This window comes from Hyperoodon ampullatus (genome assembly GCF_949752795.1).
Source record: "Hyperoodon ampullatus genome assembly, chromosome: 4".
Lineage (NCBI taxonomy): Eukaryota > Metazoa > Chordata > Mammalia > Artiodactyla > Ziphiidae > Hyperoodon > Hyperoodon ampullatus.
Window position 1 is genome coordinate 123,639,969 of NC_136917.1, and position 24,288 is coordinate 123,664,256.

Consider the following 24,288-nt stretch of genomic DNA (forward strand, 5'->3'; position numbering starts at 1 on the left):
ATCAAGTGATCCTGGGCATCTCACTCATTTGGTCTGTATCTTAATTTCTAAGTCTGTTAGGTGGAGATCTCTGCCCCCTCCATCTAATAGATTTGTCAAGACAATCAGAATTAGTGATGGCAGGTAATATAGCATATGGAAGCTTTAGTATAAAGTGCTATATAGATGGGATATGGTGTTATTGAGAATTCTTCGCTTGTCCTTCTCCTTATCAGTACCAAACAGACTATTATTTTTTGGTGTTAAAGTGAAGCAAAATTGTATATAGAATTTCTTTAGATTTTTATGATTTATTCCTGAGTATAACCTTCTGAAAGGAGGATCACATATAATAATCCCTGTTTCATAAATGAAAATCTTGAGGTAAAAGTAAGATAAATTATTGCACCCAGGTTATTAGATTTTTTTTTTCTGGATTAATAATGATAATGAGAGTCCTGAGTTCCAAGGCTGTGGTGGGTTTTTTCACTAAACCATTTATCTCTATAAATATGTTAGTGTTGAACACTAAACATTTTGGCAGCAAGTTTATGTATCAAAACAATTGTGTTTACGTAATGTGGAATCTAAAATAGTCAAACTCATAGAAGCACAGAGCAGAATGGTGGTTGCCAAGGGCTGGGGTAAGAGGAAATGGGGAGGTAATGGTCAAAGGGTACAGAGTTTCAGTTATGCAAAATAAATAAGTTCTAGAGACCTACTGTTCAGCACAGTGCTTATAGCTGACTGGATTGTATACTTAAAATCTAGTAAGAGGGTAGATCTTACGTTAAGTGTTCTTAACACACACACACACACACACACACACACACACACACCAATAAAGGGGACAAGAGGAAATGTTGGGAAGTGATGGGTATGTATATGTCTGTGGCCTTGATGGTGGTGACGGTTTCACGGTTGTATACTTATCCCCAAGCTTGTTGAGTTGTGTCCATTAAATATGTGCCGCTTCTTACATGTCAGTCATACTTCAGTAAAGTGATTTTAAAACAAATGAACAATTGTGTTTAAAAAAAACCCAAACAGCCACCTCCTTTAGTAATACTTGATTGTGTCTAGAATGTGCCAGATCTGTGTTCTAAGGTTAGTGGCAGCAGAGGTAAAGGAGCTGGACTGGATGGCCTCAACAAGTTAGAGTGTAAAAATCCCTCATATTTTTATGTGGACTTTTCCCCTGTCAGTGTTTAGCTGTGAAGTTCCATACTCTGGTTCTGGTTAAGGCCTCAGTTGGGTTCTATCCACCTTTCACAAGGCTGTGAATTAATGTTTTGGGGGGAATAAGTGCTCTCTTCTGCAGATTTTATTGTTTCTATTTCCTCTGAAATTAAACTGTTACTTCCACTGTAAACAAAGACATAGATTAAATTTATTGAGCATCTGTTATTTGCCAGGCTGTGTTAAAGTCAATAGATAAGTAAAATGTAGGCCTTATCGTCAAGGAGACAGTCTAATATGGGAGACCGATGTTTTAAGTGCATATAATGTAGTATGTGTGATAAGTGCGATACTAGAAACATGTACTGGCTAGCTACATGGCACAGCAAAGTAAATGACCAATATGATAAGGAAAGAAAGATGCCAATCAAAAAGAAATATATACATATACATACATGTATTATTATTAATAATAATTTATTTTTAATTAATTGTCTTCATGGCAATGAGAGCCTCTTTTCTTATGGCCCAGTGTGTTTAGTGCAAGTACAACTGAAGTACAAGAACAACTACTTAGCAAGGATAGAAAGGGAGAGAATGAGGGTTGGGTAAACAGTGCATTAGTTTCTTTCTAAAAGACACTTTGACTTTTGGTAGTTGGTAACTCAGTTTGTTATTCAGTCCCTTTTCTAAGGAGAATTGGTCTGTGTATAGTGACAGTAATAGTGTTTCTTTTATGATAGAGGTAATTTTCTCAGGACCATAATGTGTCTTTTAAAAGTCATACACAAATGTAGTTGGATCTATAGTAAGTCAGAGTAAGACAGATACCCTATGATCTCTCTTATATGTAGAATCTAAAAAATAAATAATAATAATAATAAAAACCCAAGCTCATAGATACAGAGAACAGACTGGTGGTTGCCAGAGACAGGGAGTGGGGAATGGGAGAATGAGTGACCTGTTTTTAATTTTTGTTTTTGGTTTAAACAAACTGAATTAAAAAAAAAAAAAGTCATACACAAATGTAAGTGAATCTATTCCACACTGCCTAGAAGTACACTGGACATTTTGGCTACATCCCCATCTTGTTGAGCCAGAAGAGAATTCTTTTTCAAAGGAGAGCACTCTCAGGATAAGAATCTGCCTCCAATGCCCTCAGTAAGGACTTGTAAAAAGGGCAGGATATGCTTTCTTCACTGTTTTTGCCCTAGTTTAGGCTCCTTGTTTGTTTAGGTCATTGATGTAGGAACCCATAAATGGGTTCCTGGTTTTTTGCTTCCATTTTCTTCCTCAGCTTCCCTCTCTAATTCATTCTCAGCATTCTTACTAGACTATACTTACTAGTATTTTAGTTCTAAACACAAATCCAGTTATGTTGTTCTCCTTCACTAAAATCTTTAATGGCTCTCCATTTGCCCATAGCATCAAATCCATGTCCTTTAAAAATATTATTTAAGGTGCCTTGTCATCCAGCGACAGACTTTGTTCTAGCATAATCGCCCACCATGTCTTTCCACCCAGTCTGTACCCTAGCCATACTGGTTATCTTGTCATACATCAATGTAGATGAGGCACCTGTCAACATTTAACATGCCATGTACTTTACTTACTGTGTTTGTCTGCCTCCTTCTATTAAGGGTGAGCTTCATCACGGGGATCGTGATTTTTGTGTTAGGTTAACTGTTGTATCTCTACCACCTTATAACAGCACCTTTCACATAGTAGGTGCTTGGTAAATTTGCATGCCTGAATGAATTTTTAAAAGCCAAACTATTTTAACATAAGTAAGTACACCAGGATTAATATTTAGTGTTTCCTATGTGCCAAAGACTGTTTCTCTTACTATTTTTAATCAGGTTGAGAGTTCTGTTTCTCACGTTAAAAAAGATAATTTTTAAAGTTTTATTCAAGGTACTGGTAATGGGGAATATGTTGTTAATGACCTGCTTTAAGAAGAATATGATGTAATACATATACTGAGAAATTATATTCTAGGTAACATTTTTCTTTAAGTGAGGAATAAGAAACTAAGTTGTCTTCCCTCAATAGCTGGTCTATAAACAGAAATCTTTATGCAGATGAACCATTTAGTTTTCCATATGTTCTGTGATCAAAATGCTGAATTACCACAGATTGCAGAGTACAGATTTCTACCAGAAAAAAAGGTTGTTTCTTTTTTTAGGTTGCTAATTTTTTTTTACTATTAAAATTTATTTCAAGTTGCAATTCAGTGCTTGGAGACAGTTTTTAAAATCAGCGCAGAAGATACACATCTAGCAGTTTCACAGCCTTTGACAGAAATGTTCACAAATTCCTTCTGTAAGGTAAGCTGTCTTTGTTTTCTCATTAGTATCTCATTTTCTAAGTATGACTGCAGTATTAGGTTGGATTGTTAATATTTGAGGGGCCAGGCTTTAAGTAACTAACTTCTTCCTGGGTATAAGATAGTTGGTCCACATGGATGATTTGGGACCTAAAATATAACTTTTAATGTGCTTTAGATTTTCATATTAGTAACTCTTCTCATCCTCTCACCTTCTTTTATACTTAATGATATATCATGGTTGACTTTTTAAGTCCTTTACAGTATCCGGGTGTTTTTAGATTTCTGACATCTGAATTGATATTTCCCAAAAACATGAAATACAAGTTAAAAGTCTTAATGTTTAGGGAGAAACCGTATAGAAAAGGAATCATCAGGAATTGCATCATCATTTTGAAGCAGATTTTATCAAATTTGGCCATTGATGGGGCTCTTTAAACAGGGAAAGGTTCAGGGTCAGTGTGCAAAACCAAGACTGAAATCCAAGAGTTCTGATCTCTGCTCCCTAGGACTGTTTACATGGTCTCTGGTTGCTGGCCTTTTCAGGAAATATGGACTATAAGATTGAAAAATCTTAAGGCTAGTGAGTTTAGGGCCCCAGGGGGGCCGGCCACGTGGTTTTTCATTACATTTTGGTGCCATGTGAACCTCTTTTATTATTCTAACTCTGTATTCAAGCTTCAGTACAGAATGAGGAACTCAGGAGAGGAGCTGAAACATGCAGGGTATACTTCAACTTGGCAGGGACACGGCTGAGAATACTGCACAGACTGTTTCTAGAATTTGTTGGGAAGAGGTTCTTAGAGTTGCAATGAAAATGGTAATTTGGCAGTAAACTGCTCCCTCTTTTTATACTTGGAAAAAGGATAATACAGTTATACATTAATTCATCAAACAGATGAATTCTAATTATCTGACAAGATGCAAAGAGATAGTGGAATGTCTCTGTGGTCCTTTTCTTCTCTTTGGTTTCTGTGGTTCTTTCATTGTCTGAGCTTGTGGCATCCTTAGGGAGCCCTGTTTCAGAGGCTGGACATGGCTATGGCAGAAGTCCACCTTCTTTACTCTGAGATGCCCGAGAGGCTTGTGCGTGAGATGGCACTTGGATTTGCTCACTCTTTAGCTCCTGTTATCATTGACTAGTACTGAAGAGATCAATACTTTTTTTTTTCCTCCCGGGAAGCTCAGATTGATTGAATAGAGCTCTTTTTTTTTCTTCTTCTATTTCTCTCTGATTGTACTTAATTGTAAAAATTTGTTGCTTACTATTTTAAAAATATAGTTTCTTAAAACTGGCTCCAGGGCTTCCCTGGTGGCGCAGTGGTTGAGAGTCCGCCTGCCGATGCAGGGGACACAGGTTCATGCCCTGGTCCAGGAAGATCCCACATGCTGCGGAGCGGCTGGTCCTGTGAGCCATGGCTGCTGAGCCTGTGCTCCGCAACGGGAGAGGCCACAACAGTGAGAGGCCTGCCTACCGCAAAAAAAAACAAAAACAATAAAAAAACCTGGCTCCATAGTATATCTACATGGTGTTATTTGTGGTATCAATCCTTTAACACTCCTATTTAACAGCTGTGGCTTCATTACGTATGTGTCTGTTAGCAGAGTATCGCAGGGAAAGTCTAAAACTTATTTGAAGCAGCATCAAGACTCTTATAATTAAAGAAACTACTGCCTCTCCAATTGTACTTGGTTACGTTGGACAATTTATTTTTAGGATACTGCTTTTCCCCCAATTAAGTTTATATACTAAAAGATTCATTCCTTTTATATAAAGTGGATAACACTTGTCCTCACATCATGGGCTGCTCAAATGTATTGAATGAACATGAGAATTAATTTTCAAAGTTGTAAAATTATGGCAATTTCATTAAAATAATCCAAAAGGATTTAGAAGACAGAATGGATTATAATCCATTTTTCAATATGCCATTTTTCTGACCCCCCAAAATTCACTTTTTTCACATATAAACTGCCTAGGCTTGTTAGAAGATTTGAAGTAGAAGGAACCCTAAAAGCAAAGTACTGTAGGGCAGTAATGAGTCTTTAAACTACACTTATATCCTGAGTGGCTACACAGTCAGTTTTTAGTATTGATCTCTACTTATTAAGGCTCCCATTTTGATTCTGTACTTTTTTATACTAATACTTTGTGTTTAGAAAAACTGACTGATAAAGATATTTTAAAAATAAGAACAACTCATATACTTTATAGTGGTTTTGTACTTGTGAATACTTGTGTGTAATTAGCACAGTGTATTTCCAATGTTAGAGCTATGAAGTTCATTGGCATTTTAGTCAAGACAAAGGTAATGGTGAGTATGTTTTAAATATGGTACATAGGGGCTTCCCTGGTGGCGCAGTGGTTGAGAGTCTGCCTGCCGATGCAGGGGACACGGGTTCGTGCCCTGGTCTGGGAAGATCCCACATGCCGCGGAGCGGCTGGGCCCGTGAGCCATGGCCTCTGAGCCTGCGCATCCGGAGCCAATGGGAGAGGCCACAGCGGTGAGAGGCCTGCGTACTGCAAAAAAAAAAAAAATATGGTACATAGGTATATTGACTACAAATTATACTTTTTTGAAAATTATAAACATTTTTGAACTTCGGAGTCAAGTTTAAAAACAACACAATTTAAAAAGAATCTTCCAAAAGTGGAAAAATACACTGTGTTCCCAGTGCCACTCAAGACATTTCTAAATTTTCATTTAGTTTTCATAAGCACTTTGGTTTGAACCTTATTGAAAAAGAGGTTTGAGGATGATAGTAGGTGCTAAAAACAGGAATCTTATACTGCTTATTATCTTAATGAGGAAATAAATCTATGACCATTGTTTTAAAAAGTTTGGACAATATGGAAGGATATAAAGAAGAGACTGAAAATCCTACTTCCAAATATTCCTACTGTTAACCTTTTGTGTATACCTTTCCAGTCTTTGATTTTCAGTCTGTGTGCATGTGAATGTATGTGCATGTATTTAAACAATAAGATCATATTATAAATGCTTTTTTTGGTACCTGTGGATTTGACTTTCTCTTAGGATATTAACATTATGTTTCAAAAATTTCACTAAACAATCCTTTGAGCATAATTCTATTACTATTCTTTGTATACTGATTCTGTTTTTGTTTATGAAGTAGGATTTCTAGATACAGCGAAAGCAAGTAAAAAAAATTGATTCACAGCTGCCTGTTTTTTTCTAGAAACAATTCCACATATTTGTTTTTCTAATAAAAGTATATTGGGGGACTTTTTCCCTATTTCTTGCTGACAGTGTTATTTAGATGTTAGACGTCATGACATAGATTTACAGATGATATACTAAATAATTATTACTTTAATTTATAGTTCTCTGGGATGACTCTTTATGTAGCTAAATGGAAGTACATTGTATTTTATTTAATTTCAGAATGACATTCTGCCTCTCTCAAACTCAGTGCCTGAAGATGTGGGAAAAGCTGACCAATTAAAAGATGAAGGTGAATATTTCATAGAAAAATTACTTATTTAGTAAAGCTTTCTGAAACTCTAGGGAAAGTGACTCTGTCAGCCAATAAGATTCTGGTTTGTACTGCCAAGACGGGGTTGTCGTAAGTCCTTGTGGCATTTGTGAAACAGAAATGAGCCTGGAAATACAGAATGGCTTGTGAACAATATAGGTATGGCTTGCTTCAAGAGAAGCAGATCTGTTGTGAGTAAAACTTGCAAAACAAGTCACTTAAGGGTTGATTATTTGCAACTGTATTTGCTGTGTGTACTCTAGGATCCCAAATTCTTTATGCTTAATCGAAGACATGAAAATGATTTTCAGTATTATTTTTAACTTTTGTATATTTAGCATTTTTGAGTTCTTTGAAATTTAATATATGTATATGGCACTTAAGGATTTATTAACTAGCACACGATTACTATGTTATTAAATTTTCTAATAGTGACTGTTGAAGCATACTTGATTTTAATAAATGAGTCACCACTGAGGATCTGTGTTCAGTTTTTATATCATGTCAGTTTTGTTAAGCTATAGAGGCAAGCCAGGTCAGGCCTACAAGATTTGTACTAAGGAGCTGTAGGGCAGAGTCCTGATCTTTAGTGAATGAGAGCCAACAAAGACCCTGTCCTATAGGCAGAGAGTTATTAGGGAATGTGCAGTGTTCTGAAGCTGTACACAAATGGTTCAGAACCATTTTCTAGCCTTTTCTTTAGTTGATACTCTGAAGAAGGCAGTTGAATTTTTTCTTAAAAAAATTGGTTGGTGTCTAAAAAGGTAGATATGGAAAAGAGTATGCTTTTCCTGTTCCTCGGGCATGGTCCTTTCTATTAGGCCTATAAATTACACTATGTCACTGCTTTTAATGGCTGCATAGTGTTCCATGGTACTGTTAGACCATGATTTACTTACCTAGACAGATAATTTTGTAATCCTAAGTAACGCTGTCTTAATATCTTTGTCTATATTTATTTTCACTATTGTGTGATTATCTTCTTTGGATTACATTATAAAGTGCTGTGTTTCCTACAAATAGACTGGTTTCAGTTTTCAATTTTTTATTTCCTCTAATAAATCTTATCACTACAGTGACTTAAAATTTTAGAATTAGGACTTTCGTAAATTACATGTAAAATAAAGTAACCAGATCCTCATTGTCATTTGAATTATAGTATTCCCCAAAAAATTTGCATTTGAACTATCCAGATACAAATGCATTTTTCATATATTATTCTAATTGAAACAATTTAATCTGATGTTTCTTTTTCCTTCTACTTAGACTTTTGTAGTGTGTGAAATCCTCAGTGATGTAATATATGCTCCACTAACATTTTGCTTTTGAAGCTCTCTTGTTTTAGCTCTAGTACTAAATGGCAAATTGGAATTTTATTTTTGTCCCTCATATTTACTCCCTCTGCATGGCAGAACATTGGGAGACTGCATTCCCTGTAGAGTTTGTTTTGATATAATGAATGTTAGTAAGTTGAGGGTTGGAAGGAGATGCAGAGTGAGGCTCATTTACTCTGGCAGCATGGGTAGACTTAATTACTTACTGTTTTCGGCTTTAACCAAAAGCTCTTATTCTTTGTTTTCACTAAGACATGTCACATCTATGACATGTTACACATAAAGTTAAAGCAATTGTCATACAGATTTTGCTATTCGTGTGAAAACAAATGGCCACGGTAGACTGTCAAGCATAGGGTTATTACAGGCTGCATGTTATACTTACCTGTGTTAATCAGGGCTTCTGGACAGCTAGTACCCTCCTGGAAGGTTGCTTTCAAATATTTTTGTGTGCTTTGCTTCTGAAGAGCTGCAATAAGATCAGACAAAACCAAGAAGGGTTCATTGCTGTAATTCCCTGCCATGTCACAGAAGTAAAGGCATATCTCAAAGGGTTGTCTTGAGGATTAAAGGAGACAGGAGAGTTCTGTGTATAAATATAGAGTGCTGTGCAGTGCCTAGTTATATTTGTCTTCACAAATACCTGTGTCCTGAGTTTTTGTATATTGAATATTTTCTGACTTGAAGCTTTTTATCATTAATATCGCTATATATATATTTAGTATCTGTACACTTAGTGTGGTTTATGGGAAAAGACATACACTAGGTTTTACTACAACCCAAGAAATGCCATCCTAAGACAAAAAGACCCATTGGCAACAAGAAAATCCACATAACCCACATAATCTTTTACATGGAAGAAGCAAATCTATTTAAGTACTGAGGCTAATGTAGTTAATTTCTTGCTCAATCATAAAAGCTATGTAACCTTTTAGCTTCATTTCTTTTTGGGGGTGGAGATGTAAATTAATTTTTTTAGCTTTAAAAAAACAGCTTTATTGAGCTATAATTGACATACCATGCGATTTACTGTAACATGTATGAATTCATTGGTTTCTAGTATGTACACAGAGCTGTGTAGTCATCACCACAATTTTAGAACATTTTATCATCCCAAAGAGAAATTATGTAGAAATCATTTTTTATATTTATTTAGCAATCACTCTTTATATTCATTTCTGCTTCTTAATTTGAAGTAACGTTTGTACGATTTTAGGTACTCTTATCTACATGTCTTTCCTTTAATCTTACTGTTATCTGCAAATTCACACTCTCCTCCCATTAAGTAGCTAATGATCTGTTAAGAAAACAAGGCTAATAGGAGAGCTTCTTGTTCAGAGAAAGCTGGAAGGAATAATAGAGGCTTTTGAGATGTAAACACTTCCTCGTAATCCCAGTGTTTTAAAAATTTCAATTTTGAGCATTGGTTCTTATTAGTGATTATGACACGTTTTTTCTGTTTAATGGATTACAGAAGATAGCCACAAGGAATCCCTTATTTTGCTGACCAGTCGTTAACGTAGCTAAATTATTGCCAGATGTATCTGCAGAAACCTTTCCTGAAGATCAGTATGCTGTGGACTAGCTGTGGTATCTGAAATTCTGTCTTTCTAGAAATTAATCTCCAATAATCTTCTTTAAAAGAGAATCTATCTCTGGAAGGGATAGCACATAAAAATATCTGCCAATGACATTGACATGAGTAGTTTTACTAGCTTACCCTCACCGCATGTTCTGAGGGCTTGCTCATCAGCAGGTGCATGTTTTGACAGGGAAGGAATGGAGGACCAGGTCCAGACTGAGATAGTTGTAGAGGGTGGTCCACCTGGAATGGGGTGGGGCAGCTCTAAAAGGAAAGAGAGAGATGAAGATAAGGAAGGTGAGAAGAGATTAGGTTTTGCCAAGAGGTAATCATAATTGTTACACTTACTCACTTATTGAAGTCTGGTTTTATAAGATATTCAAAGATTAATTTTTTTCATCTTTATTGGAGTACAGTTGCTTTACAGTGGTGTGTTAGTTTCTGCTTTATAACAAAGTGAATCAGTTATACATATACATCTGTTCCCATATCTCTTCCCTCTTGCGTCTCCCTCCCTCCCACCCTTCCTATCCCACCCCTCCAGGTGTTCACAAAGCACGGAGCTGATCTCCCTGTGCTATGCGGCTGCTTCCCACTAGCTATCTATTTTATGTTTGGTAGTGTATAGAGTCTTTAAAAAGTTAATCTTTGAGAGTGGCATGGTCAAAGATTAATTTTTTAAATACTCTTCATTGTTAAAAAATCATTCAAACACACTGGAAGCTAAGGGGTATCAACTCTATAGTACAATATAAAATTTATTTCCAGTATGAATGAAAAATCATGTTGCTGACCTTCATATTACTGTAGTTTCTATGATTAAAATTTATCTTCCAGACTTTTTTTTCCTGTATATTGTACTTACTGTACCTATTGGTTATTTTAGGCAATAACCACATGAAAGAAGAAAATTATGCTGCTGCAGTGGATTGTTACACACAGGCGATAGAACTGGATCCAAATAATGCAGTTTATTATTGTAACAGGTAAACTGGCACTGTTATGGCAGGTTTACAGTTGTTAAACATTTGCATTAATAGCTCTGTAGGCGTTTTTTATAGCTTTGTAAAATTTATTTTTTTATTTAGAAATTTTTTTTAGAAAATTTTGAAAGTTTGGAAACATATAAAAGAAGGAAAAAATAAGCTCATAAATTTACCACTTAGAGGCAACCACTATTACTAATAACCTTTTGGCATATGCTGTGTGATGTAAGAGTAATCAATTTCAGATTAATCTTTATTCACTAGGCATATCACAAACACATCCTTATTTTATTTAAATCCTTCATAAACATTATTTAAATGAATACAAATTAGTCTATTATTACCTCTTCATCTTTTTTATATATATAGCACCTTTCATTGTGGCTGGCAAACAAGCAGTATTATTTTTTAATAAATTGATAGATGTACCTTACTTTGCCTTACTTTGCTTTGTCCTACTGGTGGACATTGAAGGTGTCCCTTTTTTTTTTTTCAATATTATAAAGCTGCAATGAACGTCTTTGTTTCTAAAATTATTTTCTGGACTTAAGATTTTCTAGACTTTGTATCTATCCTTGGAAATGCACTCAGTTGGTCTAACAGTATAAACATTTAAAAGTTTGTTGATGCTAATTTCAAAATTGTTCCGGCTTCTTTGAAAATATTTTGAAAATTCTTTTCTTCCCCTAGGATATGTGAGTGTATCTGTTTTTACCACACCCTTAGCAGCACTAAGTACTTGAATTATTATTTATTATTGTTAATTTAATATTATTATTTTAATAGTGATTTGTAATTTACATTTAATTACTGGTGAGGTTGGACATTTTTCAAATGTTGGCCATTTGTTTGTTTTTTTTCCTCTCTAAATTATTTGTACCTGTGCCAGGCCTCATCCTGTTTGACCTCAGACATTTCTTCCTTTCCCTTTTCTTTTTAACAGAGGCTCTGACCCCTGCAGGCTGTATTTCCCAGGCTCCTTTGACACCTGGGTTTTGTCTGTGTTCAGCCGTGGGAGGTACTGGCAGGAGATTGGAGGGCAGAAGGAAGGCAGAAGTTGGGTATTTCTTCCCCTCTTTTTACATCAGGGTGTTTATCCAGCAGGGGCTGCTTCTCCTCCTTGTCTCCAGCTCCCACCCAAGACACCCGCTATGGTCCCAGCTTTTTCCAGGTGACATTGGGTTTTGGGCTCTGCACTCTGTTCTGTCTTAGGGACGGTAACGGCTTCCTGCTGTTGCTAATCTCTGCATTGATGCACAACCCCCTGTTTGGCATCTCAGCTCTTCCATCAGCTATGTAATGAATTCCCTGCACTAAATTTTTTTTTTTTTTGCGGTACGTGGGCCTCTCACTGTTGTGGCCTCTCCCGTTGCGGAGCACAGGCTCCGGACGCACAGGCTCAGCGGCCATGGCTCATGGGCCCAGCCGCTCCGCGGCATGTGGGATCCTCCTGGACCAGGGCACGAACCCGCGTCCCCTGCATCGGCAGGTGGACTCCCAACCACTGTGCCACCAGGGAAGCCCCTTGCACTAAATTTTTTAAATATTAAAATTCCAATAGAACTTTCTGCAGTGATGGAAATGTTCTGTATCTGCATTGTCCAGTACAGTAGCCACTAACCACAGTGGCTGTTAAGAACTTGAAATGTGGCTAGTGCAATGGAGAACCTAAAATTTTAATGGTTAATTAATTTAAGGTCAATTTAAATTAATTAAATTTAAATAGCCATATGTGGCTTGTGGCTGCTGTACTGGACACCATAGCTCTATATTAAAGATAAAATCCCTTTGTCCTAATTGCATAGCTTATTGTTTGCCTTTTAATGTTTTTCATGTGTAAAAGTTTTAAATATTTATGTAGACAAATTTGTTTATCTTTTGCATTTTATTACAGTGTTTTTAGGCTGAAAGCTCTCTGCATTTACAGACTTGGCAAATAACTTTTATTTTTTATTTTTTCCTTTACGTTTAAATTTTGTCATGCCAAGTCTATTTTGGTCACTGATATGACTATTTTAATCAGTATGAAGCTTTTTATGACAGATTTATAAAAATTACCTTTTATTATATAGTAGGTTCTTAGATTTGAAAGAGATCTTCAGGTTAATTTGGCCCAATCTTTCATTGAGTTATTTTTATCATATTTAGGGTATTCATACCCTTATGAGATAGTCCCTTCTCTCCCACCTTTTCTTTTGTGGTTATATCTGTTAGAAAAGTCTTCCTTGACACTGATTTTGTTTCCCTGTAGCTCCTGTAGCTTCTCTCAATTGACTTTATTTTTATTCTTATGGACAATTACAGAATAAGTGTGGTTCTTCTTTTTCATGACAGTACCTTACATTTTGAAGTTTGCTACTGTGTTCATTTAGCTCTTTTCTCCACATTAAATGTTCACAGCTTTTTCCATTGTACCTCACATAGGTCAGTTTTAAATCTTACACTTTTGCTCTAAACTTGTTCCAGGTTACCTGTGTCTTTACTCTGTAGTTCCCAGAAGTTAGCACAGCATATCTGGCATTGGTCTGACTAGAACAGACTTGTAGAGTGCTCATTTAACCTACTTCTAGATAACATAGTTATATATTTGTGTTTTGTAGCATTATCTATTAAATTTATATTTTGCTTTGGTTTTATTAAAGCCTGTCCTTTTTCACACACTCTCTCTCCCCTGCCACTCAATCGTACCTTCATTTGACAGGTTCTTGCCCAACACCTGCTGTGCACCAGTGTTGTCACAGGAGGTAAAGTTGGTTGTTTGGACTCAAATGCAGGATCTTATATTTTATCCCTATGGGATTTTATCTTGTTAGTCTTTTATTTATATGTCCCTTAATCGTTTGGGATAAATTGTAAAATACTATATTTGCTTTTGCTCCTAGCTTCATGTCAGCCACAAACTTGACAAGAGCACCCGATATGACATTGTATCAGTTACAGAGTCAACTAGGGGAGCAGTCATGGGGAAGTGGTTAAGAGCAGGGGTTCTGACCCACACTCTTTGGATTCTAATTTCTTGCTCTTCCACTTACATGTATGTGACCTTGAGCAAATTATCCTAACATCTTAGTTTCCCCATTGGTAAAATGTGGATAATAGTATTTATCTCATCGCATTGCTGTAGAGATCAAATAGTTAATATATATAAGGTGCTAGGAAAGTGTCTAGTAAAGAGTATTGTACACAGCTGTAGCTATTATCATTATTATTTATGCAATCTGGGGTTTTTGCCTCAATCAGATTATGAAGAGAGATCCAAATTTATCGGGGTCCAAATACATTGTCAGTTGTTTTTCTCTGAGTTACCAGTCTGGTGGTAATACTGATAAAATAGAAAGGAAATGATGTTAGCCTCATAGGACTTGTTCTGAATTAATCTAATGTTATTTTCCTTCTTTTTTTTTTTTTTGATCTCTAACATTTTTTTAGTGAAGATTTAGAAAAATCAAAGAGGTTTACAGTGACTATGCATATATCCACACCAAGATTTTGCCATTAATATTTTACTATATTTGCTATATCAGTATTTATTCATCTGTCTGTGCCTATCTTATTTTTGATGCATTTCAAGGTAAATTGCAGCCATCAGTACACTTACCCCTAAATATTTTAGTATGCATGTCATTGACTACAGTTCAATATTTTACATTCTTTTCTTTTGAGGTAAAATTTACATGCAATAAAAAGCACAGATCTTAACTGTATGTTCACTAAATTTTGACAAATGCATACACCTATATAAGTCACCACCCCTATCAAGATAGTGAAGATTACCACCAGCCCAGGAAGTTTTCCCTGCCCCTTCAGAGTCAGTTGCCTAAAACACTCGCCAGAGAAAACCACTGTTTTGTTTTGTTTTGTTTTTCCACCATAGATTAGATTTGTCTCTGTTAGAATTTCACATAAAAGGAATCATACTATGTATACCCTTGTGTGTGAGACCTTTTTTACTTGACATAATGGTTTTGACATTCAATCCTGGTGTTGCATGGTTCTTTTTTTTAAGCTGCTCAGTATTGGTTGAATGCATCACCATTTGTTTAGACATTTTCCTATTCATAGGCACCCAGGCTGCCTTTAGTTGTTGTTGTTTTTGTTTTTTGCATTTTGCATTTTGCATTTTGTCCAGAATTTAGAGTTGTTATTTTTGGAAGCATTGGATCCATAAGGAATTTAGTTGGCCATACTCTCTTAACATACATACACACACACACACACACACACACACACACACACAAATCACTGTTAATCTGTTCTAATAATCCAGCTCAGAAAAATAGAAAATCCAAATAATTTGTGGAGAATTAATTTCCCAAGCTCTGCTTTTATGTTTGAATTTTATTCTCTGTAATCAGATGACTAGACATGTTTTCACTTAGCGTATGAAATCTTGAAATAAATACATTTAATACTGCACAGAATGTTATGACCAGGTATAAATGTTATCAGAAAATTGATTATTTATAGAGCTCCGTAAGCCATATACTTTTAACTATGAATGTGATGAATCTGAGCCTAGATAAATCATTTATTTTTAATGAGATTAGTGTTTGTTAATAGTCGCATGTCCACTAGTACAGTATTAGAAGAGATTCTTGGCAGTACCTGTACTTGCTTTTCATTTAATTATTGTTAAATTGAAAAGAATAATTATGCTTCTTTTTTGCATTTAAATAGTATCTTCTTCCCTGAGGATTTCAGTAATAGAGAAAGCAATTTAATATTAAATCATTAGAAAACTTTATTTGTATATGTATTGCAAATATTAAATAAAGCTTTAGGAATTTTTTTTAGACTCTAGTGGTTATAAATATCTCAATAGCCTGTAGTTTCCCAGCTACCCCTTGCCATTTTTCTTAGCCAGCTGACTGCCATGAGTTGGAAGCTCAGAATAGCAGATCTAATTCTTTCTTTTGATATTCATTTTCACAGTTTATTACTAATCAAAATATTGTTCATATATTAAACTTGCTAGGATGAACCAAAGTTTACTTTAGAAGTGACTTTTTTATATGATTAGAAAACAATCAATTGGTATATTTCTTAAGCATGAATCTTTCTTTTCTAGACTTAATCTTCTATTTTGGGCTTTTAGGATCCTAATGATGCTTTAGGCTCAGCTCAGATACCAGGACAACATGAGTCCTTCCTTGAAAACCTATTATTTAGTTTTGCTTTTATTCTATGTTCCTAGCACTTACTATGATATATAACACTTATATAAGTTTATCATATATGTTCTGCCTTATAATTATATGCATACTTGTTTTATTTCTTCAGCTGAAGGGCAGAGATTGCATCTTGTTTCTATTCGTATTCCCTGTAATACCTAGCACTGTGTCTCACAAGAGTTCAGCCAATTTTTGTTGGATGCATGGAAGACTATAGAAGAAATATAAGAAATTTCCAGTGATGTTGAAGTGACCAGACACTCAAATTAACACTTGTATACATAAAACAACAAATGATTTATAGGTCTAAAATATTTCCAAGTATTTTATAATATGAAATGATATTTCATATTAAACTCACTAGTTTTCCATGTCTTCCGTCCCTAAACAGTACAGATCTTCCTCGACTTACGATGTTACATCCCAATAAACTTGAAAATGTCATAAGTCGAAAATGCATTTAATACACCTAACCTACTGACACAGCTTAGCCTAGCCTAACTTAAATATGCTCAGAACACTTACATTAGCCTCACAGTTGGGCAGAATCATCTAACACAAAGCCTATTTTATAATAAAGTGTTGAATGTCTTGTGTAATTTATTGAATACTGTACTGAAAGTGAAAAGCAGAATGGTTGCATGGGTACAGAATGATTGTAAGTGTGTCATTGTTTACCCTCGTGATCGCATGGTTGACTGGGAGCTGCAGCTCGCTGCCTCTGCCCAACATCACGAGGGAGTATCATGCCACTTATCACTAGCCCTGGAAAAGATCAACATTCAAAATTTGGAGCATGGTTTCTACTGTATGAGTATTGCTTTTGCACCGTTGTAAAGTCAAAAAATTGTAAGTTAAACCATTGTAAGGCAGGGGCCATCTGTATTCTTATAGGTATTTCTTTTGTACAGCTTCATTGCTGAATACATTACCTTACACAGAATCATCTCCTGTTTCTGGGATGGATAGGTGGTTCAATGACTGAGTCCATAAATGGAATTAAAGATATCGGGAAAGAGAGTGCATGATGGAAAGAATTTGTCTGGAAGGCCTCTCACGTGATGGGGAATTTGAATTGAAGGTGGATTTGGTGGACAGGTAGAACTGGGATAAACAGAGGAGAGGGGAAGGCATTTTAGGTGGTAGATCGTAGTTTAAAAGGCAAAATTAGGAAGCATCAGGGCATTGTACCAAGGAATGCTGTTGACAGCGTGAGCTCTCAGAAAGATGGGAACAGAGACCTCATTTTGTTTTGCATTTTGTTTTCTTCCACCTCCATAAGCAGCATGTAGTCATTGGATTCAGTGGGACTTGACTTTGGTTTGTTGAACTTAGAGTTGAATCTCAGTTCAGCCACTAACTAGCTGTGTGACCTTGGGTAGCCACTAAACCTTTCTGAGCCTCAATTTCCTCACTTTTAAAATAGAGATAATACTAACTGCTTTACAGGGTAGTTATGAAGAGTAATGATATGTGCGTGTGTGTATATATATATATATATATATATATATATGTCATAGTTCTAGGCTTTCAATATTTGTTTCCTTCAAAAACAATGTAATTCCTAGTTGTAGGAGTAGGCTTTTGCTATAATTTATTTATATGTGATATACAGTATGGGAAATGTTAGGTACCTGTAATTTTTTTTTTTGCCTTATTTCCTATAAAAATAGAGCACAAGTTATATTCATGCTCTCGCTCTAACAAGGTAAAGAAAGCGAGGATGTCTGAAAACATGATGACTCTGACTGTTTTGTTCTGCTGGAGTTTCATTAGTTATGCCCTGATAACTAGACAGCAGGGTCAGAGAGAGCAGACCACATTGTTATTCAGTTCAGACACTGGCGTGTTTGGCTGCATCTCACAGAAGCTTCAAACATAGCCTGATTTCTCTTCTCTTTCCTGGATGCAGAATCAGACGCCTCTCCTCTTTCTTTTGTGAGCTGCACATTCTGCTTTCATCCCAGCTTGCAGTTTGTGATCTAAAGCTAAAGCTATAAGTATTGGAACATAGTCATACTCTTTCCTTCTGCCCACTCGTCTTTCTGGGTCTGATTCTCCCTGCTTTATTCCTTGTTTTATTATCAGTATCAGAAGCTAAATATCAGGGAGTCTTCCTCTTTGTTTCCCTTTTCCATATACCTCCCAAATAGCTCATTTGTTCCCTCTTTCATTTCCATCCAGATTCTTAACTTTTGCTAAACTAGTGCAATAGTAACTTCAGTTGGCTTCCCGTTTCTACTTGCAGTCTCCACTCCAGTCTTCTGTCAAAATGATCGTTCTAAAATATGAAATCAATTGTCTAACTCTTGCTTTCCGTTCACTAGTTCCAAATACCGTGATCAGATTTAAGCTCCTCTGGATGATACATCAGATCTTTTATAATATAAGCTCTCTCTTTTCTTTGAATTTTATTATCCTCACTATTCTTCTTACCCCATTCCTCTCCTCTGCTCTCTATGCCCATGTAACGTGAAATTTACTGATTTCCTAAAAATGCCATGTTGGGACATCTCTTCATGCTTTTATGTGCTTCTTTCTCTGCATAGAATATTTCCTACCTTATCTAATTGGGCGAATTCCTGTCATCCTTCAAGACCCTGTTAGATGTTGCATCTTTGGGGAAGACTTTCTTAATTTCTTCTCTCTTCAACCTCCCCTTCCCTGCCATGCCCTATGGAGTGGTGCTGTTCAATATGGTAGCTTCTGTCCACATGTGGCTGTTCAAATGTAAATTAATTACAATAAATAAAATAAAAAATTCAGTTCCTCAATTGCAGTAGCATATTTCCAGTGCTCTTTAGTCACATGTGGCTAGGGACTGCTGTATTGGATAGCACAGGTAAAGAACTTGTCTATCACAGAAAGTTCTATTAGACAGCTCTGCATACAGTTAACCATATCGTTCTCTGTGTTGCCTCTTTCTTTGATATCTCCACTGTTGCACTTATCATACTATTTATTTATTTACATGCCTGTTTCCCTATTAGACAGTGAATGTTTGAGGGCAAAGATATAGCCTCTTCATTTCTGTATACTTGATTTTGAGCTGGATTTAGCATATTGCAGGTGTTCAAGAAAATTTTGAGTTGAATTGATTCAGTGAATTTTAGAAGGGAGAATTGCCTCTACTTGAAGACTTCTAATGGTGAAACAGTCACGTGGCAGCATGTTGCATATATATATTCACAAATAATACATATTTATTATATATAATAATTTTATATGATATATATTTATTTAGGGAAACAAATTTCAACATATTTAAAACCTATTTAAACTTACTGGAAGAGAAATACAATGAACATCCATATATGTTTATCCTAGAGTCAATAGTAGCTAACACTTTGCTGTCAATAGTAGCTAACACTTTGCTGTGTTTACTTCTTCTCTCTTTCTTGCTCTCTGTCTCTCTACAAGGGTGTGTTTGTGTGTGTGTGTGTGTGTGTGTGTGTGTGTGTACACACATATAAAATTTTCTTGCTGATCCCAAATACTTTAGTTATATCTCCTAAGACATACCCTGCATAACTACCCTACCATTCACATGTAAGAAAATTAGCATTAGTATTGAAATTTCTCCACTTGTCCCCCAAATACCATCTATAGCTATGTTTTTCGATCCAGAATCCAATCAAGGACCACACGTTGCATTTTGATATATCACTTTAGTCTCTTTTAATCTAGAAAATATTCCTGTCTTTTTTGGTTGTTTATTTTTCATGACATAGACTTTTCCAAAGAGTTAAGGCCAGTGATTTTATAGAATGTACCATATTCTGGATATGTGTGATGGCTTCCTCATGATTAAATTTAGGTTACATTTTAGCATGAAGCCTACATAAATAATTTGTATACCACTTATTGCATTATATTAGGAGGCCCATAATTTCAAACTGTCCCACTGATGGTGATTCTGAAATTTATATCTTAAGGTGGTGACTACCATATCTTTCTATTACTCCTTTTATAATTAAAAATAATATATGAGGGCTTCCCTGGTGGCGCAGTGGTTGAGAGTCTGCCTGCCTTTGCAGGGGACACGGATTCGTGCCCCGATCCGGGAGGATCCCACATGCCATGGAGCGGCTAGGCCCATGAGCCATGGCCGCTGAGCCTGCGCGTCCGGAGCCTGTGCTCCACAACAGGAGAGGCCACAACAGTGAGAGACCCGCGTACCAAAAAAAAAAAAAAAAAAAAAAAAAAAAATGTATGAGGAGCTTCCCTAAGATGGCTGAGTAGGAAGACCCTGAACTCGCCTCCTCCCTTAGGCACACCAAAATTAGAACTGCTTACAGAGCAAATATCTAGGAGGATGACCTGAAGACTAGCAGAAAAGATTTTCCACGACTGAAGATATAAAGAAAGAGCCACATTGAGGAGGGGCAGAGATGTGGTATAGGCAGGATACACAACCTCAGGTTGATGACCCACAGACAAGAAAGATACTTCAACTGCACATGTCCTCATCAAGGAGTGAGGAGTCCAAGCCCCACCTTGTGTTCCTCAGCCTAGAGGTTCTGAACCAGGAAGGCGAGTCCCAGAAAGTCTGGCTTTGAAAACTACCAGGGCTTACATTTGGGAGAGCTGGAGGGCTGTAGGAAAGAGGGTCTCCACTCTTACTTGGCACATGCAAAATCTAACACCCTCAGGGTCCCAGTGCAGAGGCAGTAGTTTGAAAGGAGCCTGGGTTAGACCCACCTGATGGTCTTAGAGAGCCTCCCAGAGAGGCAGGAGGCAACTGTCTGGGGACAGAGACGCTGGCAGCAGCCATTTTGGGGAGCTTGTTCTACTGTGATGAGACTGGCACTGGGAAGTGCCATTTTGGAATCCTCCCTCCAGCCTATTAATGCTGGAGGCTAGCACTGCCTACCAGCATGCCCACAGTAGTCAGCCCACCACAACAGAAGAGTGCCCACGGCCCACATAGAGGGCACTCTTAGATCATATAGCCTGGTGATCAGAAGGGAGCATGATGTTGGGCCCCATAGCACATCTCCTACATAAAGCTACTTCTCCAAGATTGGGAGATATAAGTGACCTACCTAATACATAGAAATAATCAGAGAGAATTAGGCAAAATGAGGAGACAAAGGAATATGTTCCAAACAAAGGAACAAGACAAAACCTCAAAAAAAGAACTAAATGAAGTGGAGATAAGCAATCTACATGATAAAGAATTCAAGGTAATTACCATGAAGATGCTTACTGCACTTGGGAGAAGAATGGATGAACACAATGAGAATTTCAACAAAGACTTAGAAAATATTAAAGAATGAAACAGAGTTGAGTAATAAAATACAATAACTAGAATAAAAAATACATTAGAAAGAATCAACAATAAATTAGATGATAAAGAAAAATGGATCAGCAATCTGAAAGACAGAGTAGTGCAAATCACCCAAGCTGAACAGAAAAAGAGAAAAAAATAATTTAAAAAAAATGAGGTTTAAGGGACAATCAAGTGTACTAACATTTGCATTAAAGGGGTACAAGAAGGAAAAGAGAGAGGGAAGGGGGCAGGTAACTTATTTGAAGAAATAAGTTAGCTGAAAATTTCCCTAACCTGGGGAAGGAAACAGGAAAGAAACAGGTCCAGGAAGCACAGAGCCCCAACCAACATGAACCCAAAGAAATTCACAGCAAGACACATTATAAATAAAATGGCAGAAAATAAAGGTAAAGGGAGAATCTTAAAAGCAACAAGAGAAGCTACTAGTTACATACAATGGAACTCCCATAAGATTATGAGCTGCCTTTTCAGCACAAACTTTGCAGGCCAGAAGGGAGTGGCATGATATATTCAAAGTGCTGAAAGGAAAAAAACCTACAACCAAGAATACTTGGCAAGATTATCATTCAGAATTGAAGGAGAGATAAAAAGTTTTACAGATAAGCAAAGATAAAAGAGTTCAGCACTACTAAACTGGCTTTACAAGAAATGTTAAAGGGACTGCTCTAAGTGGAAAAGAAAAAGCCACAACTAGAAATATGAAAATTATGAAAGGAAAAATCTCATTGGTGTAGGCAAACACACACTAAAGGTAGTGGATCAACAGTCTATAAAGCTACAATGAAGCTTAAAAGACAAAAGTAGTAAAATTATCTATATCTAAATTACTTAAGTGAATCACAAAATAAAAAGATGTAAAATATGACATCCAAAACATTAAATGTTGGTGGAGAGGATTAAAAATGTAGTGCTTTTAGAACGCACTTGAACTTAAGCAACCATCAACTTAAAATAGACTGCAGTGTACAAAGGTTGTTGTATATGAACCTCGTGGTAAACACAAAAAACCTATACAGATACAAAAAAATTAAAAGGAATAAAGACACAACACTAAAGAAAGCAATAAAATCACAAGGAAAGAGAATAAGAGAAGAAAAAAGAAACAGAGAGTAACTACAAATACAACTAGAAAACAGTTAACAAAATGGCAGTAAGTACGTACCTATCAATAATTACTTTAAATGTAAGTGGACTCTATGCTCCAGTTAGAAGACTTAGGGTGGCTGAATAGAGAAAAGAACAAGACCCATATACATGCTGCCTACAAGAGACTCAATTCACATATAAAAACACACACAGACTGAAAGTGAAGGGACGGCAAAAGGTATTCAATGAAAATGGAAATGAAAAGAAAGTTGGGGTAGTAATACAAATGGGAGACAAAATAGACTTTAATACAAAGGCTGTAACTAGAGACAGGAAAGGACATTACATAATGATGAAGAAATCAACCCAACAAGAAGATATAATTGTGAATATATATGCACCCAACATAGGAGCACCTAAATACATAAAGCAAATATTAACATAAAGGGAGAAATTGTTAGTAATACAATAATAGTAGAGGACTTTAACACCCCACTTACATCAACGGACAGATCATCCAGACAGAAAATAAGGAAACACTGGCCTTAAGTGACATATTAGACCAGATAAACTTAAATGATATATATAGAACACTCCATCCAAAAGCAGTGGAATACACATTCTTTTCAAGTGCACATGGAACATTCTCCAGGCTAGGCCACAAAACAAGTCTCAGTAAATTTAACAAACTTGAAATCATATCAAGCATCTTTTCTGACCACAATGCTATGAGACGAGAAATCAACTGCCAGGAAAAAGCTGCAAAAAACACAAGCTTGTGGAGGCTAAATAATATGCTACTAAACAACCAGTGGGTCACTGAAGAAATAAAAGAGGAAATAAAAAATACCTGACAATTGAAAACTGAAACACAGTGATCTAAAAACTATGGGACTCAGCAAAAGCAGTTCTAAGAGGGAAGTTTGTAGTGATACACACCTATCTCAGGAAATTTTAAAAATCTCAAACAATCTAACCTTACACTTAATGGAAATAATAAAGAAGAACAAACAAAACCCAAAGTTAGTAGAAGGAAAAAAGTAATAAAGATATGAGCAGAAATTAATGAAGTAGAGACTTTTAAAAAAAGAAAAAATGAAACTAAGAGCTGGTTCTTTGAAAAGATAAACAAAATTAATAAACCTTTATCCAGACTTACCAAGAAAAAAAAGAGAGATGGCCCAAAGAAATAAAATCAGAAATGAAAGAGAAGTTATAACAGACACCACAGAAATACAAAGAATTACAAGATATTATTATGAACAAATATACACCAATGAATTGGACAACCTAGAAGAAATGGATAAATTCCTAGAAATGTACAATCTTCCAAGACTGAACTAGGAAGAAATAAAAAATATGAACAGACCAATTACCAGTAATGGAATTGAATCAGTAATTAAAAAAAAACAACTCCCAACAAATAAAAGTCTAGGACCAGGAGATTTTCAGGTGAATTCTACCAAACATTTAAAGAAGAGTTAACAGCTATCCTTCTCAAAAATTTGAAGAGGAAGGAATGCTTCTGAACTTATTTTATGAGGCCAGCATCACCAAAACCTGATACCAAAACCAGACAAAATCACCACAGAAAAAGAAAACTACCTGTCAATATCACTGATGAACATAAGTGTAAAAATTCTCAACAAGATATTAGCAATTTGACTTCAACAAGACATTAAAAGGATCATACACCATGATCAAGTGGGATTTATCCCAGTGATGCAAGGATGGTTCAATGTCTGGAAATCAATCAATATGATATACCACATAAACAGATTGAAGAATAAAAGTCATGATCATCTCAATAGATGCCGAAAAAGCTTTTGACAAAATTCAACATTCATTTATGAT

General features: G+C 36.0%; 1 protein-coding gene across 1 annotated transcript in view; it reads left to right on the plus strand.

Annotated features, from left to right (window-relative positions):
• The window catches only part of SGTB (small glutamine rich tetratricopeptide repeat co-chaperone beta), a gene marked incomplete at both ends in the record, with an annotated part of 44,632 nt that overhangs the window by 5,726 nt on the left and 14,618 nt on the right, over window positions 1–24,288 (plus strand). The window contains 3 exons of the mRNA XM_079703657.1: window positions 3,382–3,485; window positions 6,892–6,961; window positions 10,785–10,884. Of these exons, the coding sequence (XP_079559783.1) occupies window positions 3,382–3,485; window positions 6,892–6,961; window positions 10,785–10,884 (274 nt within the window). The remainder of the gene's footprint in view (window positions 1–3,381; window positions 3,486–6,891; window positions 6,962–10,784; window positions 10,885–24,288) is intronic.